This window comes from Denticeps clupeoides, chromosome 14 (genome assembly GCF_900700375.1).
Source record: "Denticeps clupeoides chromosome 14, fDenClu1.1, whole genome shotgun sequence".
NCBI lineage: Eukaryota > Metazoa > Chordata > Actinopteri > Clupeiformes > Denticipitidae > Denticeps > Denticeps clupeoides.
The window spans coordinates 13,820,423-13,843,492 of record NC_041720.1 but is presented as its reverse complement, the minus strand read 5'-3'; the positions used below and the strand labels follow the sequence as shown (position 1 = coordinate 13,843,492).

Here is a 23,070-nt window from a genome sequence, read left to right as displayed (position 1 = left end):
TTGTAACTGCAGGTTGGAGGGCGCTGATGTGATCAGTCAAACTAAGTTAAAGGCCATTAAAGTCCATTGTTCTACATTAATCGCAATCGGTGTATGCAATTGTATAAAACCATTCCACCGACTAGCAGATTCAGCCAAAAACAGGCTTTTGTACATAACAAGATAAGAAAACCAGCACAGCACTGTAAAGACCAGACACGTTCTAGGAAAACCTGCTGACGTCTGTTTCCAGAATCTGTAGCTAGACTGGTTTTTATATGGAGCATAAATGATCAACCACCTTTACAATCACCAATTACAACATTTCTTCAGATAATTGTGTTTTTCTGAGAATATTTGCTATAATTAAAAGGACAAACATCAATAAAATTATCTGGTGATCAATAATACCTCGGTCAGTACCGTTGGTACGGGAACACATTTTTTAAATCAGAGAGAAGTCAAAGAAAATGATTGATTTTTGAATTTTATTTGTTGACGTGGAACACTGTACATTGCTGTTCCCTCAACCCTACAGTTTACGGACCGAGCACACGTTCACACAGAGACAGCACATGCAAGCGGCAAGTGGAATAACACAATGGTTCACGCCTGGTGTGTTGAAACAGAAGCAGCGGAAAAACAGCACAAAGAATGTTCTCCTAATCAAGATATCAAGGATTTCCAGTAGCAATTTATATATTTCTAAATGTATTTAACCTGATGTGTGGCTCACATTCATACTCTTTGCACTCCTGCCATGCTCACGACTTAACTGCAGTTAAGTATTTTGCAAGTACAGCCACCTTACTTTAATATATACACCAGTATTCAATAGTTTTTTAAGACACCCTGGATGCCCAATGAAGTCATTTTCTTTGCCCCTGGGACTGCAAAGCTAATGACGCAGTAAATTCGAAAGCAACATTGGTATTGGTTTTAAAAGCGGCTCAGCTGAATGAGACACAACGAGGGAGGTAATACGTGGAATTGATTTTGAAGTAAAACAAGAAATCATTAAATAATATATATATATTTTTACAATCAACATTTTTGGAGACATTTTGCATACAGTCCCTCTCTTAGGCAGCACTAAAGCACTAATTACACATATTTCCTGTGTAGGCATAACCTGTAGATCATTTGCATTTTATAATACAGCATACAGCAGAAAGCTGTGTTTATCATTTAAATAGTTTGAGTGTTCTTACTAATGCACTGAGAAATATGAAAGAATGATTCTCACCTCACTATAAAGCCAGACCCTGATTTGGCAAAAGTCTCTTTTTGGTTTACGTAGAGAACATAACATAACATAACAGCATTGCATTGAGTTTGAATGGTGGGGTGAAGTGTGTTGGGGTGGGGTGGAGGATCTGCTGGCTCAGGATGAGCTCAGGCCTGAGTCGGATTCCCCATTTCTGCTCTGGGCCTTTCTGCTGCAGGGCACGGAGGAGCAGGGGATGCTGTAGGAGGAGCAGGCGCAGTTCTTCAGGGTCTCTTGTGGGATCACGTCCGTTAGAGACACCTCCTCCACTTTGAAGATGTTGGGGTGTTCGAGCTGGGCGTCACAGATTCTATGGGAAACGAGAGGCGGTGAAAATTCTGTGGCCACATTCAGAAAACCTTTCAAAGACTGCAAACCAATGCACCGTGTTTCCAATGACTGCGTTGCTAGCCAACATGGAAACCACATCTTTGCATGCATTCAAAACTGTACCATGCATACACTATTAGGCCTCACAGCATGTGACCACCTCCAAGTAGTAGTGTGGGAGGTTACAAGCTCAGATCCAAGGATCTGTTTGGTTCCTTCATTGAACAAGCTCATCAGGACACGGAACATGAAGGCTGAAGGCATCCAGTGGCATAAGCAAAAGCCTAACAACAAAAGCCCTTCATGAACTCCCGTTGGTTTGGTATGAAGAAAGGAAGTGCTGACACAACATCACTCATGCTCGTAAGGCAACAAACTTTACAAAAAAAATAGAAACAAGAAAGCAACACTGTCACAAATCTGGGAAAAAGTGATCATCTAAACCGTTGTCGAATGCACAAGTAAGGACTGCATTAGTTAACACACATTATTCACTCCCACGAGGCAAATTTAGACTCGCCAGTTCACCTAGAGTGCAGGGTGAACTGGGGCAGCGTGAGGCCTTACACCATCTTGTTAAGGAAGATTCAGTCCATATTTTCCTAAATTTAGTGATGGGTAACTCTGTCCCCAATTATAATTTGATACGTTCAGTATTGGCCCAAATATAAGACGACCCTCCCCGCTTGCTTTTTTAGACTAATTAAAACATCTACTGGTATTGCACGCAACACACACACATGCACACAGTACAAGAACTACACATATTATGCACAAATTATGCTCTCTTCATGCATGTTTTCATAAGTTTGGCAGCACCCTGCCCGTAAAATGCTGACAGAAACAATAACTACCCGAGACAAAAACGTAATAACTCATCTCCATAAGTGATGGGAAAGGCAGTTGAACTATCAAGTTTCTGTATCTGAAAAAAAGTCACCTTAGGCAAAGACACCCTTATTCAAACATGATGAAAGATCAACTGCCTTACATCAAAAGGCGGGAATGCATGGAGTCTTTCAGGCAATAAATTGGCTAAATGCAACAATGAAGAAAACCAGAAACTAAGAAAATTACTGGTGTCTGTAGAACTTGAATCACTGGCATTTGCCACAGTCACATATTCTGAAATGAAAAATGCAAAGTTAAATAGGGCTGTTTTCCAGACAGAAATGTAAATGCTTATTTACTTAAAAAGTGTTGGTCAGCACTGCTTTTAGATAATTATAAGTTAGAGGCAGGGAGAGAGAGATAGAGAGATGTAATATGTGAAATTTCTAATTATTTTTATAAATAAATCATGAGGAGCGAAGGGAGTCAAAAATTGTTTCAATAGGTTGTGTGCTGGTATATGATTGTATTGATAAAAACGCTTTGTTAAAAAAAAAATCCCAATTAAAAAAAATACTTTGTATACTTACAACAATGAGTGGACATAGCAAGTGAACAGAACACAAGACTCTTGACATTCACATCAGAGAGTGAGGGTACTATTAGGGTACAACTACTGTAGACTTGAACACAATTGTTTTCAAATGCATTAGAGGGTGCTGTTGGCACGTTATGACCAAAGAAAACCCCAAAACCTTTCAAATGAAAGAGGGCTGACGTTTTTGTTCTGTCCATGCTTACTCTTATTGATTCCAAGATGCTCAGAATAGGTATTTTAAACCAAACACGGTATCCATATTGATCCAGCCAATCACCAGTGCATTCATTGTACAGTTTAATGCAGACAAACAATACCAGGAAGAAGAAGAAGAAAAATGATGCAAAGAAGCAACCAAGAGGGCATTCTTACATAATAGTAAATCTGTACACATAGCAGGTCCTTCCTAATGAGTGCTTCTGGGAATTTAACATTCAGATCAAAATCAGTGAATTCCAACTCAACGTGAAGGTACTGTACCTGTCATAGATGAGACCATCGATGCCATGTTCCCGCAGCTTTCTCCGATTCTCGTGGTCGTTGTTGTCGTCCCCCCAACAGAACACAACCAGTCCCTTGTCCTGTGCCTCTCTGATGCAGTCCATGTTCTTCAACAAGTCCTCCGTGTGCGCACTAATCCCCTGAAAAAGAAGGCCGAGAAAGAAAACACCATAACCAAAGGCACAAATCAAGCAACTCAAACACTAAAAACAAAATCAGAACAGATGCAGGGATTTTTATCACAGTAAAACATGCTGACGAACCGGTCTAGCGAAAACTGAAAGTGACTTATTTTGCTACCATGTTATCTATGCTTTCATGACCAGTCATGCAAAAGCAAACTGGGCCAAAGTCCCAAATTATGCTCCTTATCCCAAAGCTATTGAAAATAAATCAGATTAGATCATCGCCAATAGCCTGCTTTCATGTCTACAATAGCTACAAATCCTCCTCTGAACAAAGATATTTACACTCAGTTAGAGGTTGCGCCACACTGTGAGAACAGTGATCACGCAACGGCTTACCAAAATGTTCTCACTCTGAGCAAAGCTCATGGCTATCTGGGTCGTCTGACATCGGATGTCCATCAACTGAGGGTAGATTTCTGACACACCCTGGGTTAGGAAGAGGATGGGGTATTTGTTTTGCTTCTGCCGAACCCTGTGGCGGAAGCGAAGAGGCCTTTAGTGCGCTGTTAAATACACGACTTGCACATTTACACGGGGTGAAACGCACGTGTACTCACATGATGCATATGTCAGGATCAAAACAAGAGAAGACTATCCTTCTCTTTCCAGCATTTTGCAGCACACAGGTCAGTATGATGTCAAGGTAGAGGTTCATGTTAAAGTACGAGGACAAGCTTCCGTCCCACGTCCCATCCTGTGAAAAGAAAACCAAGAACTTTAAGGTACAGTTTAGGTGAAGACCAACATCTGAGATCTTCATCAGCCACACAAACCTTCATCTGTGAGATCCACTTCAACTCAATGTTGAAACCAACATGTTCAGGGACAGCATGAAATATCTAATATGATGAAAAGAAAAACTTATTTAAGTAACAAAATGAAAATGATTATTAGGGCTAATATCTTGTTGTGTCATGTTTTATTAAAAATACCTGCAAGAGTGATGGAAATGGCTGATGCTCATCAATGACCTCCTCATCATCAGCAAGATCTACGAAACATCATACACTTCAGAAATAGATCCCCTGGAGTGACATTAAGAGGGATCGTTTCAGTCCCAACATAGGGAGCAGAGGAAAAAAGGGCCTAACATTTACATTCATGACATTTATCAGACCCCCTTGTCTGGAGCGACTTACAATAACATGGATTAGCTCTGCTGGGTGCAGCGAAAGACGCTCTTCGCATAAAAAATAAAACGATGTTATTCAAAGTGCGTTGGATGCGTTCGGTATGTGAAGGCCTTTCGTCATCTCAGTTGATGGAGATCAGTCATAGCAACAGAAAACTTTAACCCATGCAATAGTTACAGGGACAGTCCCCCCCTGGAGACACTCAGGGTTAAGTGTCTTGCTCAGGGATGCAATGGTAGGAAGTGGGGTTTGAACATGTGACTTTGTGGTCATCTGGTTCATAGGCGAGTGTGGTACTGCCACCCGTGCTACATTCTGACAGAAGGGGGGTTAAATCGTCCGGATTGAGGAATGCGACAGCACACACTTACCTTTGTGGTCATTTACTTTCATCGCTGTTGCGTGGTCCAGCTACAAGACAAATCACAGAACGGGCGGCATGTCAAGCACATTAACCAAGGGTTTGGCAAATGGAACTACTTATAATTTTACTTCTGCTTTTTTAAGCCTACCTTTAAAAGCTGGAGCTGATTAAAAGTCAGATCTTTCACTGGCACCTCAAACAGTTCTAATGAGTGCTTATCATTTTTCTGAGCATACACACAGACAAATCATTAACAACCATGCCATTAATATTGTGTTATGATATTGACCTTTCTTCAGCTCACCTTTTTTGTCGAAATGCAGCATGTCAGATCATGATAAACAATGGGAACTAAATCCTTGGAAAGATGGACATCAAATTCCACATAAGCAGCTCCCTGAAAGCGAACGTCACCACAACTGTGAAATTTATGGAGCTTCAGGCCACACACTTACACTGGCTAATACTTACGTGGCTTGCAGCACTTAGAAATGAGGCAATAGTGTTCTCCCTGATCTTGTGGTGCCTGAAGATGGAGGGAAAAAAAAACTCAATCAAAAATACATTCATTCCAGTAGATAGAAACAACAATTAGACCTCCTGTTTTTAATTAATAAAACACACAACAGTTGCATGTACTGAAATTCCAAAATGGTTTCATCTTAACCCTTTGAAATGATAATATTTAAAAAGCATGTTCTAAGCATGTTTACTCAATACTTTTGTATTCTAGACATTTTTTGTTTTCTTTGTTATCAATATGGTTTATCTTTTGCACAGTTATTCTCTTTTTCTATTATCATAGATTCCAAATACAGCATTGTCAACTCAAACATCAAGGTCAATGAAAACAAAGTTACCAGGTAATACACACAAACTCATCATCGCAACCAAAACTCTGAGACCACTGTTAAACTGCTCGAGACGAAGAGCGTTTTAGTTTGCTTCCTCTTTTAGAACTTAATGTTCCACGTCTGTGAACTGAAATGGACCATGATTGCACAATGATGTCTAATACCGGAGGAGGTTTAAATCATGCAAACTTGTGAATAAACACATACTGCTGACAAGAAAAAAAAAAAAAAAAATGTTATTTTAATAAATCAGAGACTCACTTGGCTGCATGTGTGCTGCCTGCACCCCTGTGGCCTACGTCCAAGGCACTCCTCTTCCTCCAGTACTTTGTGAAAGATGAAAGCATGTTGCACTGGAAAGTCTTAATGGGTCGCACGACAAGGTAATCCACTACAGGAGAGAAATGGCAGGATCGTTCAGCGCAGTTAGGACTATATTATCTAAACGAAGGCTTTTTAACTCATTTATAGAACTGGCCAGGAAGCATATATATCCCCGTTTTTTTTTTTCAGTATACTGCCTTAAACAGTTAAAAGATGCAATATTTTATTTATAGTCCATCCACAATTTTGTGCAAGAACTGTGTCTGGCATTTCCAGTGGCACTTGCCCGACAGTGGACGTGTCTGCCCCACAGGGAACTGAGCAGGGCAACCAATCACTTTTTCTTACTTGTGACAACAAACTGGGCAGAACCTGACTGACTGGCTGGCTGGTGGGTTGAATATTTTTAACTTACTGCTGCAGAGGCGTCAGACTCACATTTCAGTTCAGCCACACATGACGTCACTTGCTTTGCAAGACAACTTTACGCCTTTGTGGGTGTGGGTGCAGCATTTCTATGTATACACATCACCGTCACCTGTGTGTGTTCTTCACACAGCATCCCGTGTGGATGATGAAGGGGAGTCAGACAGCGGCTTTTCCAACTGCTTTAGCACTAAAATGGAGACATCCAGCAAATATTTGATCTCTTACCTCGGACCCTTCCAATAGCCTGCCTGGAATTTCTGGCCATTATAGGCAGAGTGACAATTCCCATGTCCTTGCCGCTCTCCACAAAGGATGAGGACAGAAGACAGGCTGTGCCCACATGTCCTGGGTGAATGTCACCTTGAACCACCTTCTCACTTAAGTCCTCCTAACAACAGAACCACAGTTAAGCCATAAATGCAAGAAAGGTTTGAGAACACTGAGCAATCAAAAGCAAACAAATGAGCAAAAACACGGAAGGAATCTAGATTAAATAAAATGAGTCATAAAAGCAGGTTCTTGGCACCTCAAAGAACTCCAAGGTGAGCTCCAGGTTGTCGGGATCCATTGTGTGGATGCTGTATTCCGTCCATTGGTTGGACTCCAGTGCATAGCCACACTCAGGTTGCGAATGGCGGGACTTACAGCCACTGTCACTAATCGCGCTAATTTCCAGCGTGGTGGTCATCGTGTGCCACGAGGTAGGGCTTGTCTGATCTTCGTCGTCTTCTTCCTCTTCTATACCCTCCAGCATGAGTTTCAGCCTATTTCGGAGAAACGAGTTCCACCACATGGGTCAACATCTATGCAAGTCTCATTTCAACTGTATCATTTCAGCAAGACTTCACCTGAATCTGGACTTCTTGAATTTCTTTTTGGTTATGGACACTGGTTGTTTCACAGAGCAGTGCAGCCTGAGGCGAATTTCGGTCTGACATGTCAACCAGCCCGAGTCCACGTTCTCGACACCATCTGTTGGGTGCAAATGATGCCCATGAGAAGCAGGGTGACTCCCTGATAAGCACGAGCATTGACTCACACTGTACACTGATAAAGAAAATGTCAGAGCGCAATACAAACTGACATGAAGACTGAGTCAGAATTTATGGTTTTATTAGCCCTATGAGCATTTTACTTTGAACAGAGTTTACCGTGATCCACAAACAATATATATCACTTTTCAGACGCCCTTATCCAAAGCGACCTACAATCAGTACATACAAGGACTGGCCCTGGAGACACTCAGGGTCAAGTGTCTTGCTCAGGGACACAATGGTTTTCCTAGCTACCCACAAGGTTACTAACACCTACACTTACTAAAACTCCCCTAGCCTTTACACACCACTGAATGATGATGAAAAAAAAAAATCAATAATAAGCTTGGTCTAATCATATGGAAGAACACCAGTCGTTCCATAGTTTTGCTGCTCTCTGCCATGCCGGCAGCAGTGGGATTGCTCTGATTTAATCAAAAGAACTTCAAAAGCACAGAGAAATCATTGTGGAATAAATGGGATTACTCACTGTGGAGTCCGAACTGTCCATCGTCAACTTCGAGGTAACTTTCTATATTTAAAAAAAAACATTAGACAACATACAAAGCAAGTGCAAAACCCCAAACCTCCAAAGCTTTACAATCACCTGTTTATTTAAAGTCTTAATATAGTAAACTGCATCTAGTTGTGAAATAATTTAGATGGACATGTAAGCATGTCTATACCTTGCTGGTGAGAGTTAATTAGTCTAAATGCTTCGACTCAGTCCATCCATCCAGGACATGGACGGAGTTCCAGACAATCAATGAGCTCTGTGCATGGTGTACAGCATGAGCACATAGCACAGCTCCCCTAAACTTGCTAACAGAATACAAACAAATTAAAACCTCTTCTAAAATCTTTTTTTTTTTAATGCAAAAAGTGGGGGGGAAAGGCTACAAGTGTTTTTATTGTTGCAAGTATTTTTTTTAGCACTGGATTTTAACTCCAGTTCAGAGATGTCTGCAAATTCTCTGCTATTCCTAATAAACCGTCAGACAATGTGTGAGAAAGGGGTGCGAGCGATCAACTGGGACACAGGATCAGGCAGAGCGGGGTATACAGTTATAGGCAAACGTTTTTATCTCCTTTCATTTTTCATATACCTGAGGGGCTCAGTGTTCTCGGCTGCTGATGGGTCTCCCATTTACTGATTATGACTTGACATGGACCACCTTCACTCTGCAATGCCAACATTTAAACACCAGGTTATGGTAATAATAATAATAATAATAATAATACAAAATACATTCAATGACGTCACGGGACGTGTCACTCGGAGAAGGAAATTTGCGCTGGTTATTTTCAACCACACGAAAAGTGAATTTATGTGTCAAGGGACAAAATGTTGGCTTCATCAAGGTACCGCTTTTTTTTTTTTTTTTTTTTTAAACAAGTGAATTGTCATATACATTAAACCTGTGGAGAATAATGCTTTCACTTTCAACATGTAAAGACCACACTGAACATAATCACACACATTCACATAGTGTGTGTATTTATATCTAAATAAACATGTAACTATCAACCATATATATATAAAACTATGCATTAAGAAGACATTTGGTCATAAATTCCCTTGTGAGAAACCCTGGCAGCGAATCAGGAAAAAACAAAACAAAAACAGCCAATGAGGTGAATGACAGAGATATGCATGTCTGGGCAAGATGTCCAATAAGTTTTGCTCCTCCAACAATACCAAAAACAGCCTCTTAAATAAAGGTGTTGTGCTTTCTTTGATAAAGCAAAAAAGCGCTAAAAAACGCAAACGTATTCCTTCAAATAGAGAAAGAAACTAAAACAGCTATAGGTAATCTCAACTGAGCTCAGGTATGTAAGAAGAGATAGCTTTTATACATTTTTACTGAGTAAAATAAATACACTTTCCAGGTGCAACCCACAAGATTCATTCAATAAAGCCTGGTTTTCAATCAGCTAAAGTCTTTATAAAAAGGACCAGAGGACCGAGTTCACTCAGTGATTGCTTATAAAAAAAAAAATAAAACCATTACAGTTTTACATTAGACTCATTACACAACACTGACAGATAATCAGATACAGACTGACTCACAGATCATAACTTGGATAATTGTTCACTAGAGAATTCAATTAAAAGCAAACATTAAACTCACCTTTGATTCAAGAAAAAATCCTTTAAAATAGCGATAACTTGTTATGACTCCACGTGAAACACTAATGGTCTTTTTCCAAAGTGTGCTGGTGTAAAAATGGAAAAACATTTACAATTACAAAAATATATAATAATAATAAAATGTAGCATACAATTGGTGCATAATTTACCAATCATCCTCTGCTGGCTCTAGAGTTAGTGCATTTTCGCAAAACCAGCTGCCAAGTGTCTCAGAACTGCCAACCACTGCAATCACTTCACCTAACAGGTAAATGGAAATAAAAAATAAAAAAAATTAAGGGTTCAATATTAATGAACTGACACTGGTTGCAGATCGAATCACTACATGACATTTGCTTTTATATCCATTTTATCATCCCCCTAATACTGTATCTGAAGTTTCCTTCCGGTGTGGTGCAGAATTACAGCCACTTTGACCCATTCCCACTATGAGATTTCCCCAGGACGCGCCGTTTCAGTGTCTGTAGCTTTAAATGCTAATGAGGAGGAGAGAGGCGGGACGAGGAGGAGAGTTGAGGGGTCATTCTTGCGAAGTATCACCACCACTTATCAACCACAATATTTGGCGAGACAGGACGTCTTGTCGGGGTTCTTCAGAGTCTCGTGTGACGAAACAAAAAAAAAATTACACTGCGATAATGTTTTAGGGGAGGAGTGGGAAATTCTCTGGATGGAAAAAGCATGAAAAACGGGAGGTAACCTATCCCCGTATGAGACATAAGGGGCCAAATTCTAGACAGCGAAGCAGAATGACCAAAATACTCTTTACACCTATCGCCATTTCTAGCCTCTGGAGGACCATAGACAGGCTAGTGGAACTCGCATTAATGTGGAATTTTCATGATAGAGGACCTTTTGTCAGCAAATGTGCTAGCTAACAAACGGTGGCACTCAGTTTCACTGTGTTTCACAGTGACAATCACTTTCACTTCAGTCCCCCTGGAGACACTCGGGGTTTAGTGTCTCGTTCAGGGACACAATGGTAGTAAGTGGGGTTTGAACCTGTGACTAGTGTCTTACCCACTAGGCTACTATTACTTTACTGGCATTACATCCCATTAATGAGACATTTCAGGTAGATGCTTCACAATATTTGAGAAAATAAAAAGCACTACTTACCCGGGGACGTGGTCCCCCGCACGGTCAGAGTCACGCTGCAACAGTCCATTTCTGGCGGCTGGGTGGAGGTGAAGAGGAGAGAAACAACAACGTGAACTCGGTGCGACCGCCGGCATCACAACAAGGACGAGCCGACAACCAGCAGATGGCACATGTGCACTAAATATTACTTTATTTAAATTAACCTGCACGGACCGAACGCCTTAAACTCGTACTCGGTCGGACAAGCGTTGCAGAACAGAAAAGAACTTTTGGCGGGGACGCGTGGACCGGCTCCCCAAATACCAAAGTTGACACGACGGGCGCCGAGCGTGGCTAAACCCGGCTGGCTGACTGTCGCACAGCACGACACCACGACGACGGGAACCGACACGGCCGCGACCGACAGCCGTCTCCGGACCAGGCGCTTGCCGGCCGGTGCTTTTGAAGGCCGGGCGGTCGGTTCAGACCGGCCCCATCCGGATCAGGCGCCCGCTAGCGGATAATTACCTAGCCGCTGGCCCCGCGACTTCGGCGGCTTAGAAAAATAAAATAAAATGGAATAAAAAAGGCGGCTAAAACAACAGCGACACAAGCTGCGCTTTAAACGGCGAGAGAAGCCCCGCGCTGGGCGGCGGCGGCGGCGTCCGCACCGCCGGCGCGTCCATGTTGACGGTGTTCTGGTGCCGGAGCCGCTGCAGCGCCGCCATGCGGCTCAGCATCTTTTCGCCCCTACACGCTCAGTAAGGTTTTCTTTCTTTGCACGGGAAACATTGAACAAAAGTCATCAAATGGGTGAAAACTCCGGTCCAGACACCGTTCGTGTTGTAAATGACTGTAACGCCGGGCCGAGAGAGGAACTTAATCAGCAACAATTCGCCTAGAGTTCCACTTTCCAAACTTCGTTCATCGTTAGAACCGCCTTTCAATCTTTCACTGAATAAAGAAGCGTTTGAACTGGCCAAATTCGCACTGATACAGTGTCTGTGGGTTCGACTGCATTATTATTTCAAACTTTGATAATGACAATTTTAATATTCCTTTTGTAATTTTTCTATTTAAGCCTTTTACGTGGTATTTTTCTTATGGAAAGCGGGGACATTTCTAACTGACCCTACATTTTTGAACAGTGGTGTATATACAGTCAACATTGATTTCCAATAAACATAGTTATCTGTCAATAGGGGCACTCAGATAATATCTACAGGCAATCCAACCACCTGTCCACTAGATCCAATCCCTTCTGCAATGCTCGAACCATCTCCCCTGACCTCATCCCTTTCATTTCTTATATCATAAACAGCTCAATGTCATCTGGCCATGTACCATCTGCCTTTAAAACAGCCAGGGTTCTTCCAAACCTAAAGAAACCCACTGCTGATCCTACAGACATTAACAATTACAGACCAGTTTCCCTCTTCTCATTTCATTCTAAAATCCTTGAGCGCTGTGTCTACAATCAGCTATCACTTCATCTATCACAAAACAACCTCCTGGATCCTAACCAGTCTGGCTTCAGAACAGCTCATTCTACAGAGACGGCCCTTCTGGTTGTTACCAAGCAGCTACATGCGGCCAGATTGGCAAAACTGTCATCGGTTCTTATTCTCCTCGACCTCTCTGCATTTGACACCGTTAACCACAAGACTCTCTTGTCTATCCTGAAGAGGCTTGGAATTCAGGGCTCAGCATGGCAGTGGTTTGCTACCTTGATGACCAATCTTACCAAGTGACTTGGAAAGGATTCACCTCTACCTCACGTAGACTCTCCACTGGTGTCCGTCAAGGCTCGGTGCTAGGTCCTCTCCTCTTCTCCCTCTACACGAGATCACTTGGTGAGGTCATTTCCTCACATGGATTATCCTACCATTGCTATGCCGATGACATAAAAACTTCTTTTCCTCCCTCTGATCTACGTGCTGCTTCCAGAATCTCTGCATGTCTAACAGACATCTCGTCTTGGAAGGAAACCCATCACCTCCACCTCAATCCCACCAAAACTGAACTAATATTAATTCCAGCAGACTCTTCACCACATCAGGATCTTCCTATTTACCTGGAGAACTCACAGATCTCTCCTTCCACAACAGCCCGCAACCTTGGACAACCACAATAGACAACCAACTCTCCTTCTCGACTCACATCAACAATCTTTCCCGCTCATGTAGATTCCTTCTCTACAATATCAGATGATTCCGCCCTTATCTGTCAAAACAGGCCACCCAACTACTGGTTCAGTCCTTAGTAATCTCACGACTGGACTACTGTAACTCCCTTCTAGCTGGTCTACCTCTATGCACCATCCGACCTCTACAACGTGCAGCAGCACGACTGATCTTCAACCTTCCCAAGTTCTCCCACACCACCCCTCTGCTACGTTCCCTCCACTGGCTCCCAGTAGCTGCACGCATCAGGTTCAAAATACTAATGTTGGCCAACATGGAGTAGCACCATCCTACCCCACAGCCCTTATTACACCTCGCACTGCACCTCGTATACTCCGAGCCTCCAGTACTGCTCGCCTGGTCCCTCCATCTCTGAAGGTAAAAGGAAGACGCTCATCTAGACTCTTCTCTGTCTTGGTCCCTCAGTGGTGAAATTAACTTCCCCTCGAGGTCAGAACAGCTCAGTCACTGAGCACCTTCAAACGGCAGCTCAAGACCTTCCTCTTTAAAGAATATTTAGATTAAATTGTAACTTTCTTATTCTACAACAAGAGTGAACAAAAAGATTGTATTCATAGTCGGGGGTCCTAGTGAACCAGAACTGATCACTTCATCGATGGTAACTTGAAAGCACGTTGCAAGTCGTTCTGGATAAGGGCGTCTGCCAAATGCCTTAAATGTAAATGTAAATGGTGCCTAGTTGGTTAAGGAAGCGGCCTCGTAATCACCAAGGGTTCAAATCAAATCTGAGGTGCCACTGAGCAAAGCACCGTCCCCACACACTGTCATGCCTGCCCACTGCTCACCAAGGGTGATGGTTAAAAGCAGAGGACATATTTCGTTGTGTCACCGTGTGCTGTGTTTCACAATGACAATCACTTCACTTTCCCATTAAAAGCAGTTGGAGATGAAGGTACACATCAGCTGCATTCTGATCTCTGGTGCTCAGGGAATGTCAGGTTAGGCAACTTTCCTCAACAAAACTGTTCCACCTGTCTTTTTAACCATCCAACTAATCACAGTGCTGCCTGGAATTGCATTTCAATGCAACTGAGTGTGTCATGGCATGTGTCATTGTAAGAATGATGTCGAGCGTGTCTAAAATGACACTTGTTGACAGGAATAATGTAACCGTAGTGAAAGTGAAATGTTCACTTCGACTTGGGAAGAACTTTATGGATATCTGCAATAGAAAGCTAAAACTGCCACTATAATTGCCTTTAAGGATCCTTTGACAAGGCACTAGTTTCACTACACACAAATACAGCAGAACAAGCAAGCCAATACGGAGGAGCCCCCTTTGGAAAAAAGTAATGATGCACAACCTTCCGGAAGAAAATATCTTATTAGTATATCCTAAAAACATTGCTGAAGAATCACTCAATCAATAAATTTAAGCAACAAACTATTGTCGACAATTGTATATTGCAATGCACGACAAGACAGCTGCCAGTCAGTCGACAGAACCACCCTGCAGCTCATCAGGTCTTTCGTTCTACATATTTCATCAAAACATCAAGAACACCCAAAAGACTGTGGCCATTGTGTTTGTGGTTAAACTTTCCTCCTGCCTCAATAATGTGTGTGAGTGTTTGTGTTATCTATGCTTTTCTGCACCACTCTGAGAGCCTCCAGGACAATGATCAATTCATAATACACTTCAATAACTTGAGTACAAATGAGTGTTCAAAATATAACATGAATATATGTATAGCGCTACAGTGTTATACATGTCTGTGCTGTGTTATTTATCTGTGCTCCTTCACACATACACAAAGTTAGACCCATAGTAAAACCTATGTTGTGAATGCAGTAACTGTAATCGCATGTCTGACTTTATAATTCAGTTCCTATCTTTTGAGATGGCAAAGCCCACAAACAGTCTACAGTTAAGCCTTGTACACCCAGCTGTGACAATTGGGCCATTCAGAACCTCCCCATAATTTATTTGGCCTTGCTCGGCCTTGCTAGTCTAATCTCGGTTCTTTACATACCTCCCAAACCTTGGTTGGCCTTCGACCTCTACAGAGTTTCCTGTAGCTGTGAATGTAAGCGTATCTCATTGAAAAGGCACATAAATTTCAGACTGTAATTGTGTGAAGGGTCATACATTGCAAAGGCCCACAAACATACAATGTGGGTCAAAAATATACCATAGACCATATAACATTGAGAGCTCTACAAACTGCACCCTTCTAGCTGGGATCAGACAAATCGCAGAAGATTATGCTGAGCTAATGGAGGAAATTTTAATACTGAATGATATTTTTAATCTGCATTCAAAGAAGATTCTAAGCCTCGCAAACAGAAATTAATTCCCTCCTGAGGTTGCTGGGTGCAAACACCGGAGGGAATAGCAATGACAGGCTTTGTCAACACAGATCTGGGTAATAACAAAGCGCACACACACAAACACACACACACACACACACACACATGCATGCACAATAGAGAATATTGCCGGAAACAAAGGGCATTAAGGTCCAGCCAAAGCTAAATAGGGGAAACATGAACAGAACTGCTGACAGGATCATAATAGACCTCGTCCTGCATTCAGACACACATTAAAATCAATGAGACATGGTCAGCATTAAATATCTGCGGTAACAGGGGCTGTTTATGGGAGTTGTTATGGGAGAATTTCGGATTCAGTCTACAATCTAGTAAATGCATATTATTACTGCAGCGGTCAAGTTTAATGACTGGTGCTACAGTCTTAATGTCGCAGAAACATTTTGGTGACTTGTTGGCTGATAGCGCCATCTAGTGTTGGTCAGAGGAAGACATACAATCAGCAAACATGCATTATTGGTATATTTAGTATATATATTTTTTACATATTGTCTTGAAAACAATACTGCAATATGCAGTCAATACAGACATTACTGTACTGTATTGACCGAGCAGCTAGATTAGATTTTTTTTCGTGACTAAGCACATTTGCCTGCAGCCATCAACGTCCCTAAAGGGAGAACAATAAATCTTTCACATGCCGGCTTTGTTGGAATACAGTGAGCTCTGAGCAAAGTTAGCATATCACCACAGAAAGAGCCATAATTCTTTATAATAGGTTTATTATAATGCATCTGTTGAAAGCGGCCATTGTTCAATATTGATGTAATAACTTCAAAGTTTCAGTTTGTTTTAACAAATTAGAAGAAAATGCCACTGGAATCTTCAAAATTAAGTCATAAAATAATTTGGAGTCCCCCGTGGACAGATTCAATGCAAAATGGACTGGTCCCCAGGGACCCATTATTTAGTTACTGTCTTTACAACTCAGTCCAGCTATTAAAATGTTAATCTCTCTCATATGATTACAAGAAACTCCCCTTGGTTCTTGTGCTGGCCTATGTGTATCACTCCACAGACTGTGAAATAAACCCAGTCAGTCAGTTTACTGTGTGCTGCTCAAACAAGAATAAAATGTGTGATTCAACAAGTATTATATTATATTGTATTTTATTATAGATTAGGGTATATTATGCTTTAAGTGGAATTGTGCAGACTATAAGTCTGTAAAATGAATTCATAACAGTATCTGTACATCAGGCTTAGTTTACAAGGGTCCCAACAGCCCAACCTGTTTTTACAGCTCTGAAGAAGTTACATACCACCAGCCCGATCACATTCAGTCACGTCTCCTTTGAAAATGTAATGTTGCAATTAACAAGCATATTTTTGTTAAACAAAGCGCTTGTCACTTACCCCACTTTGGTTTCTGGTCTCATGGCAGGCACAGATCTGATCGTCCAACTTTGGAAACAATCTTGTGCAACTTTAAAGTGACCTGCATTTAGGGTCTAAAGTGTTCAAAGGCTGAAATTGATCACAGCTATGAATTTGGTGACCATCTAAAGTCAGATATCATTAAATTGTTCATGCATTGATACATACTGCGGCAGTGAGGTTGTTCCTTTTAGGCTTTTCACTCACACTAACGTTATTTTAGTACATGCAATGCAAGTTTAGTACGTGCAATGCTCATGCACTTTCTGATTTCCAGTGGCCATCGTTCAGGTAGTTGTTTGATAACGGAGATGGTTGCACTTAACATAACATAAGCCTGAGCTTTCATAGAACAGATAAGGAGCTCTGACTCGGATGAAAGACACTTTTTGGGTGAGCTTTTCTTTAGCCAGACATTACACCTGCTGTGATGATTAATTCAACACTAGTCCCTCTCCAGATTCTTCTGAAGCCTCCCACTGAGCAGAAAGTTGCAATGACTGATTCAGGAATTCGTGATTAGCTTGGAGTCCTTTATCTGGTCTGTTTAATCTCACTCAAACTGGCTTTAATTGGCAAAGTCCTATCAGATTTTAGCTGGACATGAATATAGAACATGCAATAGATAAGCACTGTTTATGTGTGTGCCAAGAGTGTGGGCGGGCAAGAGGGGCGGCTATTTTGAAGAAACTAGAATATAAAACATGTTTTCAGTTATTTCACCACTTTTTGTTAAGTACATAACTCCACATGTGTTCATTCATAGTTTTGATGCCTTCAGTGAGAATCTACCAATGTAAATGTGCATGAAAATAAAGAAAACACATTGAATGAGAAGGTGTCCAAACGTTTGGCCTGTACTGTATATATGTACAGAGTGGATAGATACACGTAAAAAAAACACTATGGTGTTATGTGTGTCTTTGTGAGTCTATGTATGTGTGTTCAGCTGCAAGGATTTTGTTATAAAGTCAGACCTTCTGAATCTCGTTGAAGGCCACGGAGAAATCAAATCAAAGAACGTGATTCTCACAGTGCTCTTATCGGTCTCTGGGTGAGAGTGAGAACGATGTAGGAGGTGGATGACAGCATCATCCTCCCCAATGCCAGGCTAGTAGGCAACCTGAAATGGATCCAGTGATGAGCTGGCACAAGGACCGGCTGTGGGGGACGTCAGATGGGACGTCAGGTCCACTGGCCTGTAGATGTTGAAGTCCATAGGATGTGGAGTCTTTGGCGCTGGTACCACACCAGAGCTGTGGTACTCTCTTCAGCTTCAGGTTCAGGTATTTTAAGGAACATGGACATGCATATGAATATAATCGATGTCCACTTTAAAACATTTTCAAGCACATATATGACAAGTTAGGCCTTGTCAGGGCTCTTAGTTTTTGTAAATTCAAATCTGTAGAAATCGAACGAGAATTGCTGGTGTCTTCCTCTTGTAAGTCGCTTTGGATAAAAGCGTCTGCTAAGTAAAGTAAAGTAAATATATTTTTATATATTTTTTTATATATATTTAGAAATGTATAGAGGATGTCGAGAGAAATGCGCTGTTACTTAATGTTGCTCGTTTTCCAGGCTGGAAATTTTTGCAAAAAGCTGCAATGGCCACAGAAGCCTGCTGCTTTTACAACCTTCCAGCCTGAAAAAGGAGCAACATTTAAGTAACAGCACATTGCTCTCGACAACCTGTAATGATCCTGTAAGGCTGTTGACGTGTGAATTAGGCACCTTGTTCTTAATTGCGAGCCTTGGTTTTATCCAGGCCCCAGATTGCTTTTCTTCATGGCAGCAGTAAATCTCACTGCTTATAAAACCCCCCCCAGTGCTTATTTGTAATAAAGCCCCATCAGTACAAGCATGGTGGAACTGAGATTTACAGATATGTTTAAATGAAAAAGCTTTTAGACCAGCAATACAACACAGTTTTATTCTCCAAATGAGGAGAACAGGAGGAAGGAACAGCAGGTAGAAAAAATACAGAGTAAAGGTGCACGAATAAACGTCTATGGTCCGAGGACCTGAGAGAACAAGAGTCCGATTGTACAGCAGGTCAGACAAACAGATTTAAAAACAAATAAAACAATCTTGAAATGGATTCTAAATCAAACTGGAAGCCAAAATTAGAGTTATGTGCTCCTGTCTCTTTGGACTAGATAAAAATTGAGCAGTAGCATTTTGCACAAACTGAAGGTGACCCAAAGATGTCTGGCTGATTTCAAAAAAGAGAGAATTACATGAATCAAGGCGAGCAGTGATGAACACGTGTATCACTGTTTCAAGGTTGCATTTAGATAGGACTGACTTGATTCTTGGACAGCCACCTCATTTGAAAAAGCATGATCTTACAACATTGTTCACCTGAACATTTCATTTTACAGTTGGTCCCAATTTGACTCCCTTAGATTTGGAAGAATTGATTTCTCAAAAGGAGCGAGTGGTGGCTGCTACCACCATTAGGGACAAAACAGCTTGCTACATTCCGTCTTGTTTTCATTAAGATCCAAGAAATTTAAGGCCATCAATCTTTTGACACCAGTAAGCAATCAAGAAGAGATTGGATATACATGGTGTGGTCAAGCCACCCAGAAGCTTCTTAACTGGTGGTTGTATGGGAGTCTTGATGGTTGTTCAGAAGGAGGAGTCCTCAAGCCCTTCCTCTTGAGAACTTCAAGGGCACATGCCCACCCTGGATGTTCAGTGGTGAAGGCGATTTGTGTTTGAAATAAGGTTGTTTGTACTTATTGTGAGTGCTGGTGGTGACTGATGGTCTGTGGAACCTGAGATGAATGAGATATATCCTTAGGTACATGCTGTATATGGAGAAGAAACGTTGAATAGACAAAAAATTTGTTCATGCAGGAAATATCAAAATGATTATGCATGATTATGATGAAGGCCCTTTTCCACTCATCTCCTCAATATGTGTACATGCATGTTGTTCAGTAGCATGCAAAATGTCTGCCTGCAGCTTGAAATCCAGGTAGGTATGAATCCTTCCACGTCTGAAGTGCCACATCAGAAATCTGAGTGATTAAACAAGAACAATTTTCTAATTTAATGAAACAAAACAAGCCTTCTCATTGATCCAGTTTCAAGAAGAAGTGCTGGTGCTTGAGCCAGACAGTCATTGTTTCAGTGCAATGATACAACTGATGGATAATTTACACTTGAAAATGGATGCAATTTGCACATCAAGCACAACATTGTAGCGGTGGGCTTTATCTTGCAGGCTTCTCTTTCTGATGAGAGGTGTTTGAACATGCCCTGAAATAACTGGTGTGACAGTGAAATTTGTCCCAGAGTAACCCAGTACAGTCCACAGCCACGAAAAGTGACCAATAGTAACGATCACTCTTGGAAACCCTGCAATGAATTTTGAAGTTCAATAGAGGATATGGGTCTGTATTTGGACAATGGCTGGCAAGAAAATAAATACAAATACACAGACAACTGATTAATACAAGGAAAGAAGATTAAATCAATGTAGATGCTTTGAAGATGAAGATGTCTTGGTAACACTACCAAACCAAAAATCCAGATCAAATTTTATTTCATACTTTATTGTCATACATAGATAGCAATGCAAGCCCTCTTCTGAGGAGAAGCCCAAATTCTTGGGCTACTCATCTTTAGTGAATTCAGTAAAATAAAAAATAGAATATCAGGAGTTTTGAGCTACATGCTTATCTTATCAATTTATTGTATAGCGAACAAGTCCCGTGCTTAGCACAGGACTTGTTCGCTATATAATAAATAGATAAAACAAGGAAGAACCACAATCTTTAATGATCTTTGGACTGCTATCTTATTTGATTTATTTATGTAAATCCAGAGGGTGCCTGTGACATTGCACTAGAAAACAAGTTCTGTACTTAATGTGCAGTGGCAGTTTGAAAATAGTGCCCGTGCTGTCAACAGTACAAATGTCAGTTGTTTGTACAAAATACTGCTGCATGAATTTTGGTTTTGGGCAGTGTTAGAGTACTCTAGTCAGGGGGGGGTGAAGGATGATTGACATTTCTGCCGCAAAAGATATGTGCTCATCTGAACAGCCCCAGACTAAAATAGTCTTCTAGAGAGTTGGTCTGTCACCCTGAATTACTCATACTCAATACACATACAATACAATACGCATCCTGCATGTGCGTCCGCTATGTATAAGTTAATAAAGTATGTGTTTTTTGCATCTAATGGACTTCCTCTCCCATCAGTCTCATTAGAGATGCTAATTGCAAATCCCATGTTCAGTGCCTTCCAGCTATTTTAGATCGTGACCTTTTGGAAGTGAATTTAGCCTGATATTTGGATCAACATGTCGCCCAAATGGCTTCTGGCTTTTAGGTTAAGACAGTTTAATTACAACTGCAGACACCCATATATAAACTGCTCCACATTCTTCATTTCAGCAGCAAAGGACTCCAGTGGTTTCTTCTGTGATTATTTCAGATTCACTGGATAGGCAACCATTCGTTGTGGACTGTCGGCTTTGATGAACGCAGAGTTGTGCAAAACACACACACACACACACACACACACACACACACACACAATGCTCATGTGATAACTGGCCTCAGAATCAGACTGGAGCCTTTTGTACAAACCATGGAGACACACGCACTGTCCTGTTCTTGAATGACCGTCACATGAATAAGGTGTTCTTATAGGGAACGGGGCAGACAGCAGGTCTCATTTGTTTTAACTGCCGGGGCATTGTGGCTCTGGGGCTTCGGAGGCAATCTAATTACCCCCTTGTTGTTTCATTTGTGCTGCATCTCCTCTGTCACACCCCAGGTTACCTGACCTGACATATCATGGGAGGCTCATCAACACTGCATTAGGATCTTGGCCTAAAAACACTGGAGCCATTAGTATCAATACAGCCCTTAAGTGTTTAAAGGTCAAGGCAGGGGGGTTGACAACAGCCAAATGCTTCCTGTCACAATGTAAACTTGCTAAAAGTCACAGCATACATTGGGACATTGGATAAATTGCAACCAAAGGCTAATTTGTTTCTCAGTGCATCACTAAAGAGAAATCACAAGTTAGTATTTGGGTATTTAAGAAAAAAATTCCCAGTTATATGATGATGGACTCCATATATTTGACCATCCGTTTGAAAGGATTATAGGACAAATAATGCTCAGAGCATCTTTTCATATCGCAAAAGCTGCTTAGTATTAAGATCTAATAAATCTGGTTTGAAAAAACTGGAACTACTCTCGGGTAAGAAAATGGACCCGAAATCAAAAGGTTGCTGGTTTAAACCCCTTTTTTACTTTTGCCACAGAGCAAAGCACCGTCCCCACACACTGCTCCCCGGGTGCCTGTCATGGCTGCCCACTGCTCACCAAGGGTGATGGTTAAAAGCAGAAGACACATTTCGTTGTGTCACCGTGTGCTGTGCTGCTGTGTATCACAGGTGACAATCACTTCACTTTAGTTGGATGAGCCCATGTATCCGGTTCAGACTGTAAAGTCCACGGTACATAACTCCACATGTGTTCATTCATAGTTTTGATGCCTTCAGTGAGAATCTACCAACGTAAATGGTCATGACAATAAAGAAAACACATTGAATGAGAAGGTGTGTCCAAACCTTTGGCCTGTACTGTATATATAACATATTAAGCAGCTAATAAATGAATGTTCCTGAATGACCCCTGCCCCTGCCGGACTACTCTTCTTTTTCAGTTAGATTTTTAGTTGCACCCGTGTTTCCTCCATGGAAAACAATTCTGGAGAAATAACCCTGAATGCCGTGTTGGAGTCGATTTGAGTTCAGTGTGGTGACAGGAAGTGTAGTGAGTCCCAAGATGTACTGGAGGTGGTTGATGGTCTGTGGAGCAGTCCCTTACTGGTTCCACTTGTTTGTCCTCGATCTGGACTCCACTGAGAGGAATGGGAACGTAGAATTGTCAGGTTTGGGGTTTCATTTGACTGACAGCTTTCACGCTCTCTACTTCCTCATTCTGGATGATGTAAACCCACCCCAGTGTTCATGTCTATTTAGCTCTACGCTCTACATCTCTGAAACAACCCCATTGTGTTCATTGCTTTACCTGTTCCTGATTTCATTCCTTAATGAGAT

General features: G+C 41.5%; 1 protein-coding gene across 1 annotated transcript; it reads right to left on the bottom strand.

Moving 5' to 3' along the window:
• Nucleotides 1–450: 450 nt before the first annotated feature.
• On the bottom strand, nt 451–11,760 carry gpcpd1 (glycerophosphocholine phosphodiesterase 1). The gene is made up of 20 exons (XM_028953562.1): nt 11,593–11,760; nt 11,104–11,161; nt 10,134–10,224; nt 9,965–10,049; nt 8,939–9,014; nt 8,323–8,364; nt 7,647–7,770; nt 7,325–7,562; nt 7,024–7,186; nt 6,307–6,436; nt 5,663–5,717; nt 5,496–5,588; nt 5,340–5,417; nt 5,199–5,238; nt 4,627–4,685; nt 4,468–4,533; nt 4,252–4,388; nt 4,031–4,166; nt 3,486–3,646; nt 451–1,556 (listed from the first exon to the last, which is right to left on the bottom strand). The coding sequence occupies exons 2-20, from the start codon at nt 11,150–11,152 to the stop codon at nt 1,364–1,366; spliced, it is 2,016 nt and encodes a 671-aa protein (XP_028809395.1). The 5' UTR covers nt 11,153–11,161; nt 11,593–11,760; the 3' UTR covers nt 451–1,363.
• Between the last annotated feature and the right edge of the window lie 11,310 nt (nt 11,761–23,070).